The sequence below is a fragment of the Astatotilapia calliptera genome, chromosome 22 (assembly GCF_964374335.1).
Source record: "Astatotilapia calliptera chromosome 22, fAstCal68.1, whole genome shotgun sequence".
Taxonomy (NCBI): Eukaryota; Metazoa; Chordata; class Actinopteri; order Cichliformes; family Cichlidae; genus Astatotilapia; species Astatotilapia calliptera.
Genome location: NC_137442.1, coordinates 4986288 through 5007492, shown reverse-complemented (window position 1 = coordinate 5007492; position 21205 = coordinate 4986288). Strand labels below are relative to the sequence as shown.

Genomic DNA, 21205 nt, shown 5'->3' with positions numbered 1-21205 from the left:
CTCTGCCTCTTTTGGGTCTGGCTGTCCACAGTGGATCCCTCAACTTCTCAAATCTCACTTTTCTTAACCTGAATTATTTCTCACTCATGATTTCTGTCTTTGAGGACTTTCTCACTGTCACCACTAGAGGGCCATGATTACCAACATTTACACAAAACATTTTCCAGCACCCGTGCAGAAGAAACGTTTAAAGCTATAAATATTTGCACATTGATAAATTCCGCATCGTTAGCAAATATGGGATTTTTTTTTTTTTTAGTTATTATTACTATCATTATGATGTTTAAACCAGTTGTCTTAGATTTTTATGGAATAAATATGCAGACATACAGCCACAAATTGTCAAAGTTAAATAACTGTCTTCAAACAGTATCTTTAGCCTATATTTATTTGGCCACAGCATTAGGCCTGCTTTAATTATTCATTCACTCATCATTCATTAATCTCCTGATTAATTTAGAAGTGCAAGGGTGAGTGGAGGGCAGATGAAGCCATTACAGATATTGGGCACAAGAGCAGAAAATATAGGATTGACAGATGAGCTGAGTCCCTCCATTCATGAATAGAGGGCTTTAGTGTCTTAAAAACAGACCAGGGCAGATTGGGAATTTGACAGTCAGCTTCAGTCATTTTAGGACACGATGGTCAGTTGAGACCTTGTGTCGCCTTTTGTTTTTTTGTACAGTAAGTAGAGTTATATAATCCTAGCCATCGCCTTCATACAGCGGGATAGATTCAGAATAATGACCATGAACAATTTTTTCTGCTCATTACGAATCCTTGAACTAATTAAACCTCTGTAAGCTGATTCTGAATAAAAAGTGTCACCATATTAAGTGCAGGTTTTCCTTTAACACCTGCCCAATTAATTAAATAAATAAATCACAACCTGACAAAATTTTCATAATTATAATTATTAAAGTTTGTTGTACTTGAGTCCCTCTTTAAACCAGTTTGGATGGATAATAATCATAAAATCCTCGCTCGCAGGCTGAGGAGAAACATGTTTAAAATAGCCCAACAACACATCATTTGCTATCTCAGTGTGTTTGGTAACATTTAGACGTGTGATTGCTGAACATATTGCTTTCAAAGTCAGTGATGCCCACTCACTACCCCAGGGGGTAGATGTGAAGAGCAGTTCAAGTTACTTGAAACCAATGCTTTCATTTTAAAGGACTGGTTAAAAAACAAGGTTAAATATTAATGCTGTGTCAGGGCAGCTGGTGAAAATGTCACTTAAAGCAATAAATCTGGAATCAGGGAAAAAGAGTACGTTGGTTAAAAAAAACAGTTAGTTAAAGGGGTGTAAATGTACCTGTTTGGTTACTGTGTGCCTTGAAATGAGAACAAGCCCACAGAGTGGAGCTGCTATAGATGAGAATGAATCCAATAAAGTAACAGGAGAACAAACAGTTTTCTTTAAAAGGTCAAACTGCATCAGAGTAGTTAAGATAATGTCATAGAGAGTAAAGTCACTTGCTTCTTCTTTCTATCGTTCCCATTTCTGTTGTCACAGCAACTTGCCTATCCCTTACATCCTCTTATGTGACACCAGTACTCTTCATGTCTTCTTTCCATGAGTCTTCTTTGTGGTCTTTATCTTTTCCTCCTGCCTGGTATGGCCATTTTCAGCATCCTTTATCCAATTTATCCGCCATCCCTCTTCTGCACATGTCCAATCGATCTCGCCCTTTCCTCTGTACCTCTGCCTCCAAACGGCACAATCTGAGCTGACCCTCTGATATACTGTCACAAACCAGGCTCCACAGCCATGACAAAAAGGGAGATGCCAAATGAATCCCAATTAAAACACTGTTTATTTTGAATGTAAGAAACAAAGGAAAAAACTAAACTAACCTAGGCTTTCAATGCATGATGAGGAATGTGTTGTTTAGTGCAAGAAACAAAACCAAGAAGCAACCACAGAAGACATCTGGAGGCACGCCGCTCAGCCTTAATGTGCTTCTTATTTAGCCACTCCTTTGTTCCCTTGGTGTTCTGAGTCACTGTCATGCTGGAAGAGTCATCGATGACCCATCTTAAGATTAACAGAAGTGGGCCCCATCCATCTGCATCATGATGTCATCCTGCACCCTTAGCATGAAAACAGCTCCAAAGCAAATGTTTCATACTCAGCATTTCACTTCCTCCAACCACAGTGCGTTGAGTTGATACCAAAGAGGTCAACTTGTTTTTCATCTGATGGCAGCATTTTCTCCCAAGACTTCTCTGAACCATCTCTGATGTTCACTGGCAAACTTAAGATGGCCTGTATACATTCCTTCCTGAGGAGGGGGATACATCCATCAGTGTTAACAACAGTATTCTTGGTGACTGTGCTCCCAACTGGCTTCAGATACTTAATATAATATAATAAGCTCCTCCCATGTAGTTTTGTACTGATCCACCATCTTCTCATGATCACCCTCACCCCATGATTCAAGAGCTTACATGGAGCTGCAGACCAAGGATGACTGATGGCCGTTTAGAGTTCTCCCTCTTCCGGACAATTGCACCTACACCTGTCACCTTCTCACCAAGCTTCTTGCTGATGGTCTTGTAGTCCATCCCAGCCTTGTGCAGGTCTACAGTCGTGTTCCTGATGTCCTCTGGGAGCTCTTTGGACTTGACCACAATGGTGGATTGATTGATTGGGAGAATTCTGGCTGGGTTCCAGGGGATTCCAGCCAGAATTTCACTTAAATTTCTCAGTGAAATTTAAGTCAATAACTTTTATGTGATGCAATTTCTTCTGGACTTTTGTTGGATTTCTGTCTCTTTCAATTAAAATGAAACTACCATACAAATGAATTTCAATACAGCAGGGGATCAAATATTAATGTCCCTGTGTACAACACAAATTCATAACATTAGCAATTTAAAGCACTTTCACAATAGTATGCAATGTTGATGACTAACCAGATAAGAAAACCAAAGCTGGGCCTCACATGATTTCTGACTGGTGACTGATAATTAGAGAGTGTTGGTAAGGTTTTGGCATCATCTTAGGATACAGATGGAGAAGTTCTTAAAAACGTTTTTTAAGGTGAAGCAACAAAACAGATGTTTCATTTCAACAGACCACAAAGGCAACTGAAGCAAGAAAACATCCAGCAAACTCAAAATCATTTTCTAATCACGGCCCAGTGATTTGTGCAGTCATCACTCAGTATAAACAGTAGCTGCACCTCACTTGTGTTAAGATGGGTCAGAGTTAAAGGAGCAGAATTACAATCACAACACCAGCTCTCGTCTCAATCTAAGCCTTTCTATACCATGTATACAAATTAATCTATAGAAGGACAGGTCAGCAAGGCCATGACTGAGAGAGGAGGCGTGATGAGGAAGGCAGGCGAGGCGAGAGTGAGAGTGGAGGAAAAGACACTGCAGGGAGCAAAGGGGAGGGAAAGTAACAGATGGACTTGGGAGGATTAGAGGGAAATCTGGGTGGGTTTCTGATGGAAACTCACCCAAAGAAGCATGAGGGAGTAATAAGGGAGCATGAAAAAGAAAGGTGAAGGAAACTGGAACCCTGCTTGAAGACAGGTGAAGGAAACACAAAAAGAGCCTCTCCTGAGATCCAAGGAAAGGTAAGTAGATTTTTTTTTCATTATGTTCTGCAAGTGTAAGCCGATCAATCGGCAGCAGCTGGATTTCAGCGTTTACTGATGAGATGAAACAAAGAGCTCTCTCAAACAGGGAAACTATATTTTTTTACTTGTATTTATGGAAATCTGTGATGCTTCAACGAGCTGTGTTAATTCAGTTTTTCTATCGCTGACATCTTCAGTAAAACCAGCATTTCTAATCTAAGACTGAGATCAGAGTCAGTAAAAATGAATGTCTTGAGGAAGGTGTCACCATATCGGATCGTCACCATTGTTGTGTTAAACCTCACAATGATTTTATCGTGATGTCTGTGGAAAATCTAAAAAATAAATAAATAAATAGCGGTAGCACTCTCAGCTCAGCCCCTCTCCTTCTAGGGATCTTTGAATTTCAGGTTTTGTGCAGTTTGTCTTCATCATTTAGACTTTTATACTGATGACGTGGTCAGGTGCGTGGTACCAAATAATCCAGCAGAACAGTACATGCATTTGTGGAGTGTGTGGATTATAGGTTTGCCTCACGCTGATTTGATAAGATGAAATTAAACCTCAGTGCCTCGTCAATCAATCTGTGTTTATAGCGTACACAGAGAAACTCCTGCTGTGATGCCCATCAAACTTGATCTAAAATAGGAAATTGGAAATACCTAATTTTTTATAGTTATCAACACTTTAATTCACATTTAGTGGATAATAAATTTTGAAAAGAAAACTGTCAAATACTGGGAAATATGATTTCAAATATGAAAACACACACACTTTTTTTTATTTAAAAAATGGTGCTTTTCATGTTCTAGACGTCTTTAATGATCTGTATGTTTCTGACACACTGATCGTAATTTGTAATTAATTGCTTTTACTACAAAATCTGCACACATTCAGACTTCAGTGGAATCTTTTTAAGTAATTGCTTGTGTACAAGCAGAGAGAACACAAGAACTGGTGATCAAGAGGTCAGGCCCAATACGTTTGTGCTTATAATGTATGATGTGTTGCAATAGGACATGATACAATACAATATGGTCTGATGGAATCATATTATATTATATTATATTATATTATATTATATTATATTATATTATATTATATTATATTATATTATATTATATTATCACAGGGGGGTGGACCCTATCCCAGAATTATATTGCTACATCAGATTGTAGTTTAATGATTTGAGTCTAATACGTTGTATTAAATATAACCAATTTACAAATGTGGCACCTGGCAGGATTAAGTGCAGCTCAAATTACTTGGACATAGACGTGACTCTGTCTTCATGACTCCTAATCCCAGATCTTTGCCTCCATCATCTGTTTTTCCCTCTCTTAGGTGGTCGTTCAGACAATGACAGCATGAGTGTCAGTAAGCATTAAACTCATCCACCTAACCCCGCAAGATTACCACAGATTACCAGGCCACGAGGTAGGCCTGAGACGCTGGACTAATCACTTCTTCATGAGTTCAATCCCTCTCACTGAGGTGGAGGAACAGGTTGAAGAACGGGATGTGCCCTGAGAGTGGAACCGATTAGTCTCAAAATCCACAGGATAAGATTTAGATGTTTGTCTTTATCTGAGAGGGGAGAAGATATTAATATGAGACCCGAGCGGTGACTGCAGTAGAAACATGGGCTAAATTTGTGACCAAAGTCTCCAAAAGGAAACAAAGGTCCCAAATTTAAACCTGGCCTCCTTCTCTTCATCATGCTTATTTCCTTTAAGTGACACTGCAGCAGGAGGAGAGTTAGAGCTCCCCCTGCATCCTCTGGCCTGCACATCTGTCTCTTGTTGCTGGAAAAGATTAAATCCCATAGCTTCATCTTTCTTTATTCCACTGTTATTTGACCTTTGCTCAGCGCTAGCTCTCCTTCTCCAGCGCTGCCCTACTTCTATCTCTCCAACAGACTACTTTTTATCTTCCCCTCCGTCCTTCGTTCCACTTCTCAAATACCACTAATCCCCTCTCCTCACTTCTGTCTCTTTCCTACCACTTTATTTTCAATCTCTATTGTATTATCGCAGAAAGCTCCCCAATCTTCTGCTCCAGACAGGTCACCAGAACCTGTCTGGCTCTTGCAGCTATTTTTGACACACACTTGCCAAAACCATTTCATTTCTCATTTGGCTGCTTTTGAGTTGAGACACAGTCATGCTGGAGAAAATGTCCAGACGTAACCGCTCCCTGCTGTCACTGTTCCTCACCTCTCTGGCCCTCACGCTGTCCGTCTGGGCTTTCTGCACCTCTTATTGGTGCGAAGGGACACACAAGGTGGTGAAGCCGGTCTGCCTGTCGCCAGTCAAGATGAAAAACTGCGGGCAGAACAACAGCCAGCCATACACCACAGGTAAGACACACGGGCCACACAGTGCTTATTCTGGACATTTCAAAGATTTCAAGGATCCTGGTTAATTTGGCAACAGCTGAAGTCACTGATGGTAACAGCAGATGCAGTTTAATCATCTCAAAATGGAAGTAATGACACAACTATCTGCACAGTTTTCTTAAAAAAAATGAATTTTAGGGTAGCTGAGGGACTTTGTTCTTATTTCATGCATCATTTTGAGATTTTTTGCTTTTTTTGCACTGTTGGTAGTTTTACTTTTTTGTAGTTCTCCGTACTTTGGGATTAGCTGTGATCAAATAGCCCACAAATTAACCAAAATAAAATATTTCTGTAATTTTGATCTTGATGGAAATCCTCAGGCTCTGACTGCACATACACTAAAATTATTTATCATGTGATGGATGTTGCTGACATTAGTCTGAAGAGGTGAAACTATATGCTGCTGTATATACTTCGTGCTTTGTTCTTTTACTACCGGTCATATAAAACCAAACAATCAATAAAAAGCTGTCATCCACTGATATTTTATTTTTCAGTTGGACAGATGATTCAGTGTAACTCTGGCCTTTACTATTAGGGATTTCTATATTTGTGACCAAATTAAAATGATTTATGATAACCCTAAAAACAGAACAGCAACAAACTGAGAAGACAACTGATACAAACTCATAAATTCATACACGACGTTCGTTACAGAAGGCAACGACTTGCTAAGATGCAGATATTTATCATAGCAACCTAATGTTTATAGTTTTGCATAAACAAGGTTAAACTCACTTTTAACATTTACATAATCTGTGTCATCTGTTTTGCTCATTGTTTGATGTAGTGTCACTATGAATTATGGGACAGCATTGTCTCCTTTGGTTTCTTGGAGGATGAGCCAGAGCTAAGGGAGATAATAAAGGATTCGAGCTCCTTTCCATAGAGAATTTAAAGAGCTCTTATTATGTGCCTGCCACACTGCTGTTTCCAGGTCACTTCACTCAGAAGAAAACAACTATTTGAGTATTTGACGGTGTCTGCTGTGCTCCCATTAGAAATGGGTGCTCCCCTTTCCAGTATTCCCAGCTTCCTTACTGTGCCGTGTGCCAATCCTGACACTGGCTCCACCACCTTATGTGGGTAGAAATTTAGGTTGTCATGACCAGACCTTCTCCATAACCTATGCAAACCCTATCTCATGAGTTCTGGGCCACATGTGGGCCAAAGCGCAGAGTCCTCAAAACGTCTGTTTTCTTGCTCATCTTAACTGGCTTTGATGGATGTTTAAAGACAACTCAGAAGAGCATATAACAAATCTAAGCTGTATTCACTACTTACTCACAGCTAGCAGACAGTTGGAGCATTTGATACATGCCTAATTGAATGAAAACCAGCTTCTAAGAAAGTGCTTTCACCCTAAGGTCAGTTTAAACATGAATTATCTCTTTTTCTCTGAGTTCTCTTTTGCCTTCTGCCAGCTGGATTTCTAATTTCTCTTGGCTGCACGTGCAGTTTGTGCAGAAAGTCTGAGCGCAGGAATTCTCAGTGCACCACAGTGTTGTCGCACACCAAGTCATCAAAAATGATCTTTTCAAAGTGCATCTGTGATGTTGTTGTGGGGTGTGGGATCGTCCAGGCTTCCCTGTCACTTTTACTATTTTCCTGTTTGCTTATTACAGTATGGCATTAGTAGTTTTACTATTACAGGATCTCCACAGCTGCTTGGGTTGAAGTATTTTTAGACTTTATTGCCAGAGATTCACATAATCCCGGCTTTGTTGCTTATCTCAGCACTTTATGGCAGCGGCTGCATGTTGTCTGGATTTGCTAACCCACTTTACCATCATTCAGCTTTAAACCAATTTTATCTCTGTGTAGTATTTAATTTTTATTACATAAAACAAGGGCTGATAACACGGAGAACAAGGTTTCAGGGCTGGATTGTGTTACACACTGTGACCCAAAGGAGACCTACTTCAGGATTTACAGCACTGTTTGCTGGCATACTTTTCTCATATTTCCGCAGCTCTAGTCTTATTAGAGCAAAAGCTCCTTGGAAAAAAACAAGAACACAAATGATTCTGTTAATTACTTAAGTTTGCTCATTTCAAGCAAAAAGGTATGTTTTTATACCGTTTCTGTCCCCCTAAAACTCCTGTCCTCTTCATCCAGAGGTGCCCACCCCAGACCCCAGGAACCCAGCCTCCAATGTCACGCTGTCTCCTCAGCAGAAGGAGGAGCTGGAAAGGATAAGGAAAAAGCAGCTGGCCAACGCTGTCCACTACATCTGGGAGACAGGAGAGGACAAGTACATGCTGAGATACTTCCACACTGGCTTCTGGCTGTCCTGCGAGAAGCACAATGAAGGTTGGTGAGTGGAACAGACTTTGATCAGGGATCGAATAACTGGGGGATTTTTGTGCCTGAATAACCTCCATAAAAAACTCTCTGTGCAACATTCAACTGATTTCTTTCATAATCTCAAGATGACACTCTCATGTCAAAGGGGCTATGTAAAAGTAAATGAGGTGGAAATAAATTACCTTTTAAAACAAGTTTAATTACAACATTTTAATTACCATAATGACCCAAAAACTAAAGGCAGGTTGAGATAGAGGAATAAGTTAATGCATACATTAAAATGCATCAAACATCACTTAAAAATGGGCAACAGCAGATTTTCAAATATTATTTTAACCCTGTTCATGTGCATTAATTAAAATAGCCTCTTCAGACTGCAGTAAACATAACTGTGAATAAACAGAGCCTGCATGAAGCCCTGTGACTAAAGTTTACAGCATTTTTTACTTGCAAGTGAAATTGAAACTAGAAAGTGGCTGGAACGCATTTTCATATTAAAATTATCCAAAATAAATAAGAAACTAAGAGGAAAGATAAGTAAAATAAAACCAAAAAGCATAAAATCTGAGTGTCTCGGGTGAAAGTTTGGTGTGATCTGCAAATACTTCCTTGACAAGTCATTTGTCTGTCCTCTTTCAAGGACAAGCCACAGTCAAAGGAGCATTAAAAGCTAGTAAACAGTCAGTAGAGCTAATAATGCAGTTATTATGCCATTAGATTATTCCTGCCTTCACTGTAAGAACAATTAATGTTGCAGAGTATTTTTATGCACAAATACCTGGCAAATAATATTATTGAACCATTTATTATCACATGCACAGCTGTAACCTTATTGGTCATGAGGCCATCTTGCAGCACTGACGGTGTGAAATGGCAGTGCTCAGGTATGTAACTTAAAGCCTGGCAGATTCTTAAACTCTTAAATCTTGTGAAACTTGCATCAGTCCAGATGTCCCACAGAATGAACCTCACCTCTTCCTCTGTCTGTGTTTTAACTGCTTCACAGATTTGTGCAAATTAGAATTTTTTTGCAAGAACCTATATTATTTGTTTTAACAGTCACTGGCAATCTGGTTGATGAGGACAAGTTGGAGATGTGCTTTCTATAAGGACACATCTCAACATGAGGGGACAAGTCTAAAGATTTTATACGCACAAACACATTCATATGTTTTAATCTTCATGTGAGGTTTTATCCAAGCTTTACAAATCAAGTGGAGATGCCAGCCTCTTTAAGTATAAATTATTATTCCCTCTTTTTTAATGTCCTTTCACTGGAGCTCAACAGGGACATGCTGTCCAATGAATAAAACACAAACAGCAAACTTGGAAAATACCCATGTGATTTCGCTGACTCAGCCCAATGAAATCCCGTATTTGCTTCAGAGGAAGATTTGAATACATTTTGTTCACTGCATCAGGATTGTGGATTTTCAGAGTCCAAATCTATCATTTAATATAGTGCACCTCATTTAAGCCGCTTTCTAAGCCTGGATTATTGTTGCTACGCAAAAAACTGATGGAAAAACTGTTGGTAGTATTGAGTTAACACATGTGAGTCACACAATAAAGTGCAACCATCCTCTCTTAATGGCAAAAGAAGCTTGAGAGGGTTTCTTCTTTTCACGAACTAAATGATAATAGAGACCAAAGAAAACATTGTTATTGTTGTTAAGTGCCATATGGGCTACATAGTTATGAACACACACATATAAAAGCATATACAGAGTGATGTTGGGTATCCTGTAAACAGAAAAGCAATCACTGTCTTATACCCTTCGATGGAGTGATTGCAACTATGACTGATTGTGGTTCAAAGCTGATTGTAGCTTTAAATTTGACCTTTAAGTATGTGTGTGCCTCTCAGTGCTTACAAAGGATTATTCTCCCCAAACCTAGTTTGTATAAAACAGGTAGACCCCTGTAAACATTATAGATTTAAAGACAATATAACAAGCTTCTTAACCCTTGTTTTTAGGTGCAGATCAGGAAGAAAAGTGTCGAAGTTTCATTGAGCTGACACCAGGAGAGACACAAGGTTGGTCCAATACCAAATTTTCATCTCACAACAGAGAAAATCTTCAATATTTAACCTGAAGAAATTGTCTCTATATCCTTAAATGCTTCCAGGTGTGCTCTGGCTGTCTGTCATCAGTGAGTTCATGTACATCGGTCTCCTGGCTATGGGCTTCTTACTGATGTGTGTGGAAGCACTGTGCCTCTGCGCCAAGAGGGAAATGAACGCCCTCAAGATCAATGCCTTTGCAGCCATGTGCACTGTCCTCTCAGGTGAGAACAAAGAACATTTTCTGAGTTCTAAAAGGCTGTGGGCACTTGCTTGCTTGCTTGATCTAAAAACCTCAAGAGGAAAAGGGTTGGATACAAATGGTGGAAATTACTTTCCTTCAGATGGTGTGTGGGTGAGGACCTCAGTAATTCAGGAGGGGCTCAGAGTAGAGCTAGGATGGATGGATGGATGGATGGATGGATGGATGGATGGCAGGACTGCCATGTTTCAGTCATTCCTACAATAATAACCTCCAAAATTTGAATTATTTCATCTTACTTTTTTATTTTTTAACCATATTTTTTCAGGTTGCAGCAAAGGTAACCGTATCTCCATGTTTCTGTCCTCTCCCAGGCATGATGGGGATGGTAGCTCACATGATGTACACAACAGTGTTTCAGATGACTGTGAGCATCGGACCTAAAGACTGGAGGCCACAGAGCTGGGACTACGGCTGGTCTTTTGCGTAAGTTTCAATTAAACCAAAGTAATTATTCTGTATTAAAGTAAAATATTCCCCAACAATCGTCAGATTAGATGAAATATCCCACAGAGTTTGATTATCACCCAATATTGTCAAAATATTTTATATCTGCAAGGTGTGTAAACATTATCTGGTTAGCAAGCTATACAGAAAGCTGTTTTGAGAGTGGCTGTGACAAACACTAACATGGTCTCAATTACCTACAGCTGTGGTCAGGAGTTCACATGAATGATTGACATGGTGGCTTTTAATTATTTTTCTATATTTCTTTTTCTAGGGTCAAATGATTGCACAGAACACATCTTTAATGACTTTAAAAACAATAATTGAGAGCACGAGTTTTTAATTTATCTGGAATTTTCTGTGATCCACACGGGGTCAGAAGCAAAAAAGATACATATACCGCCACAAATATCTGGTTAAATGTCCCTTACCAGACACTTTTGGTAGTCATCAACAAGCGTCTGGCATAATTCTAGCTATTCTAGATATTTGACCAATCTCACTGGCTGATTTGTTGGATTTTCAACATGGTTGAGGTCAGGGCTTTAGGTAGGCCATTCTAGGTGCATAATGCTAGTTGCTTTGTCCATTTCAAAACCAGTGTTGATGTGTGTTTTTGATCATTGTTCTGTTGAAATGCCCATTTGCATCTAAGGTGCAAACATCTAGCTGTTGGTTTGAGGTAAAGTTGAATAATTTGAACATATTCCTCCATTTTTATTATCCACTTTGTGAAATGTATCAGTACCACTGACAGGAAACGGCATGATGCTTCTACCACTATGCTTAACAGTTTGTATAGTTGTCTGAGGTTTGAAAGCCTCACCTTTACTCCTCCAAACAATTCCTACTATCATTGTAGCTCAGTCTTTGTCTCATCTGACCATGAATCTTTCTCCAGGAGGAATTTGGCTTTTCCATGTGGGCAGTTGAAAATTTCAGTTTAGCTTGAAGGTGTCGGTTTGGGACCTGGGACATCTTTCTTGGTCTGTACTCTCAGTCCATGGCAATGTAAAACTGGTTTCCAGTTCATGGGAGGCTTGAGCCTTTGTGGTTCCCAGGCTGTTCTTGAACTTAATAGGCCTTATTTGAAGTGAGTGTACATATATGTTTGAGCCTTCATTGATACTCCTGACCATGTGTGGATTAGAGAAAATTTCAAATACATTCAAACTTGTGTATCCAGTTCTTGTTTTTTTAAATCATTAAAATGTATGGTTTATTGTCATTCCACTTTGGGAAAAGAACCCTTCAAAGAAACAATTAAAAGCCCCAAATTTCCATGACATTCTTGCTCGTGGTGAGTGGATGTAAACTAACTGACCACAGTTATAGATGCTGTCTCTCCAAGCTTCAGTAGTCATATGGCACTTTAAAGAGCTTCACTGTACCACTTTCTGATCTGATCGAATCTTTACACAACCTTTTGTATTGGCTGGTCATCATACTAGAAAGATTCAATCTTTCCCCCTCTCCAGCATGGCATGGCTTTCATTCAGCTGCTGCATGGCAGCTGCTGTGGCCACATTGAACTCCTACACCAAGACCATCATTGAGATGAAGCACCGGGCTCGGGTAAGGCTGGAGGAGGCCCGAAATACCACCAGTGCCCCCTCCTATGAGGAGGTTGTTCGAGCTGGGCCGGGAGGGATTTACTCCGTCAGTCAGCTGATGCAGCTTGGACAACAGGGGGCTCTAATGGACCCAATGTGGCCCAGAGGAGTGGGACCAGCTGTTGGACCTCTGGCATGTGGCGCTGGGGGAGCACTGCTCGTTGGTGGAGGAGGAATTGGAGTTGGAGGCATGGGTAATCTTGGCGTTGGGATGGGACTGGGAGGAATGCCATCTATGGCAGGTGCTGGGGGAAATGGTGTTGGAATGGGAGGGATGGGAGGTGGAGCAGGGGGAGGAATGGGAGCAGGTGGAGTAGGAGGGGGGAAGCTGGCAGACCCTCATGGTGTGGTTGTGGTGGAAGGCTGCGGCACCGAAGGATGTGAAGATTGTGAACGTGAGATGGACGAGATAAATTATGCCCTCCAGGAGGAGCGAGAGGACTCACTCTGCTAAGACTTCTCGGGGCAGAAGACCTCGACAAACATCTCTCCACGGCAGATTTTACTTATCTCACTAAAACTACAATAAAATATATTTTTTAAAAATTCACAGGACTTGCACAGACACACACACCTTTAACCTTTAACTGCAGTTTTGTACATGTGGGGTTGTACAAATGAAGTTTCAAATCAATTCTGGACTATTTTCAGTACTACATCTATTACAGTATGAGAATTTCAATTTCTGGACCAGTAGCGAGCAAAAGAGCCCGAACTATTAGTGTTGTGGTTTATTACTGTAAGAGTTACCACAGTAACATTTTCATCCTATCTCAGTAATGTTTCTGTCCACATGGCAAACTCTGCAGACGTATGTGCAGTAGAAGAACCAAAATAACTGGCTTAAAGACAATGCAAGCTTCACAGAGCTGCAAAGTTGGGATTATTATATTGGCAAGCGAATATTTGAATAGGGTTTAATACTTGAATCAGAATATTATGATGTAACATTTATTAGATTTGCCCTTCTACATGTCTTACACATGGAGTTAGCTTACAGTTGTTCCTGGCTGGAAGTACATATAACTTTAGGCAACTGAAATTTAAACACACGCGCACACACACACACACGCACACACACACACACACACGCGCACACACACTCACAGTTTGATTTTATAAAACTGCACAAATCATTTTGTTTTTCAAGCCTTACATTTCTTCAGGGATTTGATGTAATTCAGTGACTCGTTGGATGTTAGAGATGATGTGAATGTATTCAAGGGGCAACAATACATAACAAATAATATAACACAAGTTTGCAATCACATTTGCTGTATGTATATTTTTATTTTTAATCTGTTTTTGCATGATTGTATAAAATTCTCTCCACATTAAGGTGATGAATAAACATGAAGCACATTCATTGCATGACTGGACTCGTCACTTGTAATAGACTTTAATGGAGTCAATGATACTAAAGTTCTTCAAGACAAGAATTTATTTTCTTTTTCAAGTTCATTCAAGTTAAGGGTTTAGGCTTTCAAACCTAACTTAACTGTACCATTCGGTGCTATGTGCACCCACATAGATTTGCATTCAAACAAATAGACTTTCTAAACTTTCTGAACATGATGTACCAGTGCGTTATTTCTACTTTAGAAATTTATAGAGTCAACCTCTGTAAAAACCTTTTCAGGAAGAGACTTGTCAGGAAGAGGCCAGACTCTATAGATGCCCTTCTGCATCCAGCAGTATGCGCGGGTCCACTGGGACACCCGAACCGCAGGTTTTTGGTATTTCCACATTGGCTTCATTCATGCTAGAGCTACAGCTCCAAGGTAATGTATATTTGCATCGATGAAATCAAGAAGAACCAGAATTTCGAGTGTTTGTCATCTAAACCTGCAGATATTTCTCAAAACTGTCAGAAAAATGTAGTTTATTTACATTTCTGAAGAATAAACTGGAAATAATCAACCCACTATTTTGTCTGAAATATTTGGGTATGACGTGGCTCGTCTTTAGCCTGTGGCAATAACGGGGTATACTGTGATCAATGCTGTCTTGTAAACTTAGTGTTGACATCAGAGTTTTTTATCAGTTTTTATCATTTATGAAGATGCTGCAAGCGTATTTATCTTTTTGCAATGTAACTACATCACTACAATAAATTAAAGAACCAACACTCGCTGACATCTTTAAGTCAAAATACACAGAAAATAAATAAAGGCAAAAAATACATCTGCTTTTACATTTAAACAAGAAGTTACGATTTTTAATTTTTTGGTCTTTAGCTTGGCTTTGACATGTTACATATATTGACCTTGACCTTGAAATAATTTCGGATGATTTCTACTCACTTTGGAATTATTGTGACTTTTTTTCTTCTTGTTGAATATGAGATCTACCTTCATATATTGTATTAAATATTTAAATAAACAACTGGCAACATTTATAAAACATTAATTACTTTGGTGATCACTTTACCTTCCACTCAGAACCATCTAAAAATCCAAGTTTTAACTCGCTGAATAGAATCAAATATCTGCAGAACCAATACCTGTTAATGGTTCATTTGGGTCCCTCAGACACAGATACAGTAGATCGAGGAAAGACAGAAAAAAGAAGGATCAACAATTACATTCACAGAGAGATTTGGATGTTCAGACAGATGCTTTCAAATGCTGGACAGAAGATTATGTCAGTAATCTCTGCAATCAGGGGAATGAGAACGAGAGAGAGAGAGAGAGAGAGAGAGAGAGAGAGCTTGACATCATGCGGGGACAGAAACAGATAAAAGTCAACTGTAAGGTCTCTGAGCAGTATGTGGAGAGTAATTAAAATGTATATAAACAGTTGAATTATGCAACAGTTCCACAACCAACAACATATACAAATTAGAGGCTTTTTAAAATTTGTATAAATTTGCATAAACAGACCTGTGTCACGTTTCATTTTGAACATTTTGGGAACACCTGAAGGTTCCCAGACACCAAACATGTTTTTGAAGGAAGCATCTGAAGTAAATTTATTCTTCTGTGACTTGAAGTGAATAAAAAAAGTAAGGCAGATGTCTCTAAGAAACTAGAACAAGAAAGTAGGTCTTTTTTCTTATGAAACAACATTAATCTTTTATGCAGACACTTCTGTGTCTTGTGTAATTTAAGAAAGTGTCCACTGTTAAACAGGGCATCTGGAGATGCATGCATGAAGGATTTGGCTCTTATTTGTAGATAAAATATGATCATGGTGATTTTCCGATCAGTTTGGTTTGGTGACAAATTTCTGCTACTGCAGCAACATAAAAGAGGAGATTTTGATGCCGAGGTATTTAAAAATCCACACAGTAATACTTGTTTCTTTGGATTATCTACAGACCATAGTGAGAACACCAAGGATTCGTTAAATCTGAATTATTCACAGCGGGATACAAGGATTGTACTATAAATAGTTTTGTTTTTTTTCGTTTGCTTTTTAGGGTTTTTTATTTTTCAAATGTAGTTCTTTTTTTGATAGCACAGTTACAGATAATGCATTATTAAGTTTTAAGTCATCAAATAATATATATGGGAGAAGATAAATGGGAAAGGATGTAATAATAGAGAGACACAGTCATTAACAAGAAATTTAGTTGTCACTTACTTCAGCACATTTGCTGTTTGTGACACAAAAACTGTGCAACTGTGTAAATAGCAGTGGAATACTTCAGCAACTACAGATTGACATTTTTTCTTCACTTCTTCATTTCGAGCACGCTCTAATAAAGAAAAAATGGCAATATTGTCATGGTTGCTTTATTAACTTTGTCTTGACATTTTGTGCAAGTACTGCATACTTAGCTGTGGATCATCAACAGTGGAGTTACATCACTATGACTTGAACTATACCGGAAAGCCAAATCCTTTTCAGAGAGTAAATTTGTTATGATGTGGCAAAAAGGAACAAAATGCAGACTTGAACAAAAAAATATAAACTTCAATTAGGTGGCATGCATCAGTCAATCAAAATCTGCATGTTTGTGTACTAAATTTTTTTTTTTTTTTTTAAATGTTACAGAAGCCATTTTCCAGTTAACAATGTTTTTGTTATTTTGTTAATTTCTTAATTTTAAGAGGAAATAACAGTTTTTAAATTAGACTTACATCGACATAAAAAGACTTTTGATAATAACATTTTATTACAATTCCAACATGTTTTATTCAGTGTATTGTACAGGATCAAGACTTGATTTCACATGTTGTCTCACAATAACAAGTCTATTCTCCATATTCAACACTTAACTAGGACATTGAACATTTAAGACTGTGACATATGGATACAATAAAGAATGTAAAAGACATGAAATTAGACCAGGATAATGGAAACCTCCTGCATTTACTGTAGTTACACCGTGGGCTATATGTTGGTTTGGGTTAGAAAAGGAGGTAGAACATAACTTGTGGTAGTAATAATTTTGGCTACTCTGAATGACACTTTGTAGCTTTCATCTTCTTAAGAAATTCAAATTAAATACTTACTTTCTAAATGTGGAAGAAGCGATCAGAAGATGGACATTTTATTTACATGCTGTAAAACTTTGTTCACAGGTTTAAGAGGGGATGTTGTCTGTATGGTAGACACATACCGGTGATACTTTGAAATTTGAAATGCTTACAGTTTGTCCCATTTTTTTCCTCAACATTTATGTGCTGTAAATAACTTAGACAGCACATATGGGTATACAATAAATGTTATAAAACCATTGAAGAGGTTCTGTGTCATTGTTTAAATTAGACCAACTGGTCATTATCATCACACCTACAATGTGTTCATGTTTTGTGAAATTGCTGTCAGGTGAAGTGGACAAAAAAAGACAGTGACAGAACTAGAGAAATATACAGTGAAAATGTCTGAACAGCTACTTTAAAGGTGAGTATTGAATCAAGCGAAGAGCATCGTCATTGTCCAAAATTCCCTGGATGAACTCTCCTTCTGCAATTCGGTCTGCAAAGAGAAAAAAAAAGTTTCTTATAGTTTATTAGTTTTGTTTATTTGGAGTAATATCAAAAACTGAAAGGAAGTCTTCAAAGATGGACATTAAACATAGATACACTTAAAAGGCATTGCAAATACAAACTGTGTAATTGAGGAATGTCATTTACTTTGATAGTATTACAATCCAGTAGCCTAACCTATGACTACCAGATTTGTCACATTCCTCAGGGATTTACTTCTAAACCAGTGTTTTCACTATTGCAAGTGTGATCTACTTATCTGTCCATATTCAATGTCCATATACGTCTTCACTATTTCTTACCGTTGTCACCCTTGTCAAAATAATTCCAGAGTTTATCTGCCCTCTTCTGAGCTGTGTTTTCATCTTCAGGCAACTTTTCCATCTCTTCTTTGGGAATCAGCTTAAAAATTGCCTGTCAAGGGAAAAATAACAAAATTTGGTGAAAAGTGAGAAAAGATTTCACTTGTGTGAGCTACAGCTGTATACAGTAAAATCTATTTTTGTGGCTGCAGAGGGAAATGGAGCCATTGCCCCCAAATCCTCCTTTAATCTGAACCGCTTTGTCACGTCTATGAGCTGATGAGCTGCCTCGCAAACAAAAACAGCAACAAACTGCTGTGATTCTACAGATTAACCAACCAGCTCTTTTGGTCTCTCTGGCTTTATTTAGTGAATATATGAATACTAATCTTTAAGAATGAAATGTGGCTGTTCTAATAAGGTTTCCAAGCAATATAAAGATACATTAACACTACACAGCACAGTAATACTCTTCAGCTGCCTGTCTTAAGAATATATGAAAAAAATTTATTTTTCCAAATGTAAACCGAATAATTTTGTTACATATCAGGGAGGATGCACTACGGTGGGCACAAAAAACTAAAGTGAGAAGGCACTGGCTTTATATAATTCTAAGTGCCTTTTTATATTTGTCTGCATACTGTCAACAAATAATGATGGTGCTTATTGATGAAGGTTTGCAGTTTTCTCTCTAAAAATTAATTCGAGTGGCCGGTAGATAAAACTGATTAATTTTCAATTCCATTCAAATTATTTCGGTTAAATTTTACTTTGTATTATTATATTATTTGTACATTTATAGCTCCAGATCATATCAAATATTGCCTCAATGTGCTTTATTTTTGCAAGGTTTTATGACATCAAACAAGCTCAAACACTGTCTTAAATAATCCTGTGTGCCCATCACACATTTGTTTCCGTTATACTTCATTTGCTATTCAAAGTTTAATAGCTAACATACTGTCATGCTTCTTTGAAATGTATTAAAATTAGAACATTTCACTTACTAAGAGTAAAAAAACGAATATGTGGAAAACCGAGGCTACGTTGTGACATATTAGAATAGAATAATCCTTTAATTGTCCCACAAAGTTAAATTTGGGTGTAACAGCAGCAAGAAAGACACATATACAAACAAACAGTACACAAGACACAGGACAGAAACATACACAATTTTTACATATTTACATCAAGGACATTACCTGTTACCAAGGACATGACCAAGGATTTTACCTATAGACATTTCAACATTTGTGTAAAACTTTGCAAAATTATGTCTATTTCTTTAGGATTAAGTTAAATGCAATCTATTTATGAGCATTAATAAATTATTTTTTATTTATGATCATATATAAGAAAATGAAAATGTAAACCCATATTTAGGCTCAGAATTCAAGCATATTTGGAGTCTTAATTTCAACTATAGTGGCCTGTTTTGCTATTTTACAGGTTGTACATGTAGTTCAAGACAGTCTAACATGATCTTCTATGCAGATAATACGTTTGTCTAACTTTGTTCTTGTGAATCCACCTGTTTCTGTAAACAGTGTGCAAACATCTAGAAGCCAAAGCTAAAGGAAAAGCAGTGATTTAGCACTTCATCACCACCCTTTCACTCACCGTGCAGATTTCCGAGACCTCTGACTTGGTGATGTATCCATTCTTGTCCACATCAAACAGCGAGAAGGCCCATTCGAGTTTCCTGGTGGTCTTTCCTGTTGATGTCATGTGGAGGGCAATGATGTACTCCTTGAAGTCCAGAGTGCCATCGTCATTTGTGTCAAAGGAGCGGAAGACGTGTTGAGCATATGTATTGGCATCACTTTCTGGAAAGAACTTGGTGTAGATTGTCTGAAACTCCTCTTTTGTGATGCGGCCATTTGGACACTGCTTCTTGAAGTTTTCATACCACTGGACAATTTCAGTCTCTGAGAACTTGGTGTTGAGCTTCAGATCCTCCAGGATCTCTTTGGACACAGCTCCGCTCTTGCTATTTCCCATTGCTGGTGTTTTAGTGATGTTTTAGAGCTTTATTTGAGAGTGAATATGTGGCCCCTGGCTCTTCTAGGGCAATTATAACCCAACTTTAACCTAAGAAGTTACCTCCTCTGCTTTGTTAAAGGGGTAACAGCCCTCTTGATCCTGTCTTCGCCTGCTATTCAGCCCACCAACGCAAAAGCTGTGAAAAGAACAGTCGTATGGTAAGCTCTTTAAGCCACTCAACCATCTGTACTTCCAGCAATAGGTGACAAGGTTCATTTCAGGTCAAAAGTAAAGTCCTTGCTTATCGACATCGAAGTGTGCAAGTCTCTACCCTGTTGATCTCTTAAAATAAGCACCAAGCCAGGTTGCAACTGAGGACTCAAATAGACATGATCTTGGCCCCTGAGGGCACCTTGTACTCAGAGTTATTTAGTCCCGGTAAGTTTCTATAATGAGCTTCATCCATACTTAGGAGTCTTATCTATCTATTACTTCATGGGGAAAAATGCTGTGCTTTCCAAAGTTTACATTTTCATTACCAATGTTGAACAAAAACTGAAATGGCCGAACCATAAATGTATCTTCACATGAGTGATTGCATCTATAAGTGACAGTCAATCAATAGCTTTAAATTTACACACTGGTAAGGGTCTTCAAAAGTCAGCCTGCAGCTAAGCTTGTAGTGAACATTTGTACAACTGGAAGACCCTTGTTTGATATAATATCTAGATCCAACATCATTACATGAAAACAAAAATGTTGTTTCCTTGCAAATTATAAAATACCCAAAAAATTGTGCAAGTGATTATTTTAATAAAATGAATGAATTCGTCTGTGAGAAACATAAGTGAATAGGACCAAATTTCTCTTAATTATATTTTCAAAAATTCAGTTTTGGATAAATGTTTCTTGTGAGCTGTAAAACAGAGAAACTAAAACAAAGAAAAGTTTCAGTTTCAAGTCAAAAAACTTGAATTTAACCATTAAGAAATAAAAATTCATTGCTCATTAAATGGAGTTGAACAACACCTGATTAAGATGCCATAAAGTAATAAGTCTAACAGTATCCTTAGTGTTTCCACACTCCTTATAATCAGAATTTATCTTGCAAGTGTTGCTCAGCTCTTTCTGTCTCCTACCTGTGTGATCAGCTGGGGAGTCCAGGGCAAACAGTGATGCTCTGTCTGTGAGTAGCTGAGGAAATCAACCTCCACCTGATGGGTAGAGTCAATTAATCTGGATCACCCTGAGGCGGAGCCACATCAGCACCCGTGTGAGCCCCTGAGCTGCTGCTT

The 21205-nt window shown here is 38.3% G+C and overlaps 2 protein-coding genes across 2 annotated transcripts; one reads left to right on the top strand and one right to left on the bottom strand.

Moving 5' to 3' along the window:
• Positions 1-2903: 2903 nt before the first annotated feature.
• On the top strand, positions 2904-14054 carry LOC113015180 (germ cell-specific gene 1-like protein). The gene is made up of 7 exons (XM_026157126.2): positions 2904-3593; positions 4941-5955; positions 8113-8307; positions 10280-10339; positions 10432-10590; positions 10943-11054; positions 12554-14054. The coding sequence occupies exons 2-7, from the start codon at positions 5760-5762 to the stop codon at positions 13140-13142; spliced, it is 1311 nt and encodes a 436-aa protein (XP_026012911.2). The 5' UTR covers positions 2904-3593; positions 4941-5759; the 3' UTR covers positions 13143-14054.
• A 2732-nt stretch (positions 14055-16786) lies between these two features.
• LOC113015211 (recoverin-like) lies at positions 16787-21205 on the bottom strand. Its single transcript, XM_026157165.2, has 4 exons — positions 21050-21205; positions 19548-20106; positions 17928-18039; positions 16787-17614 (listed from the first exon to the last, which is right to left on the bottom strand). Exons 2-4 carry the CDS (start codon positions 19926-19928, stop codon positions 17529-17531), a joined length of 579 nt encoding a protein of 192 aa, XP_026012950.1. The 5' UTR covers positions 19929-20106; positions 21050-21205; the 3' UTR covers positions 16787-17528.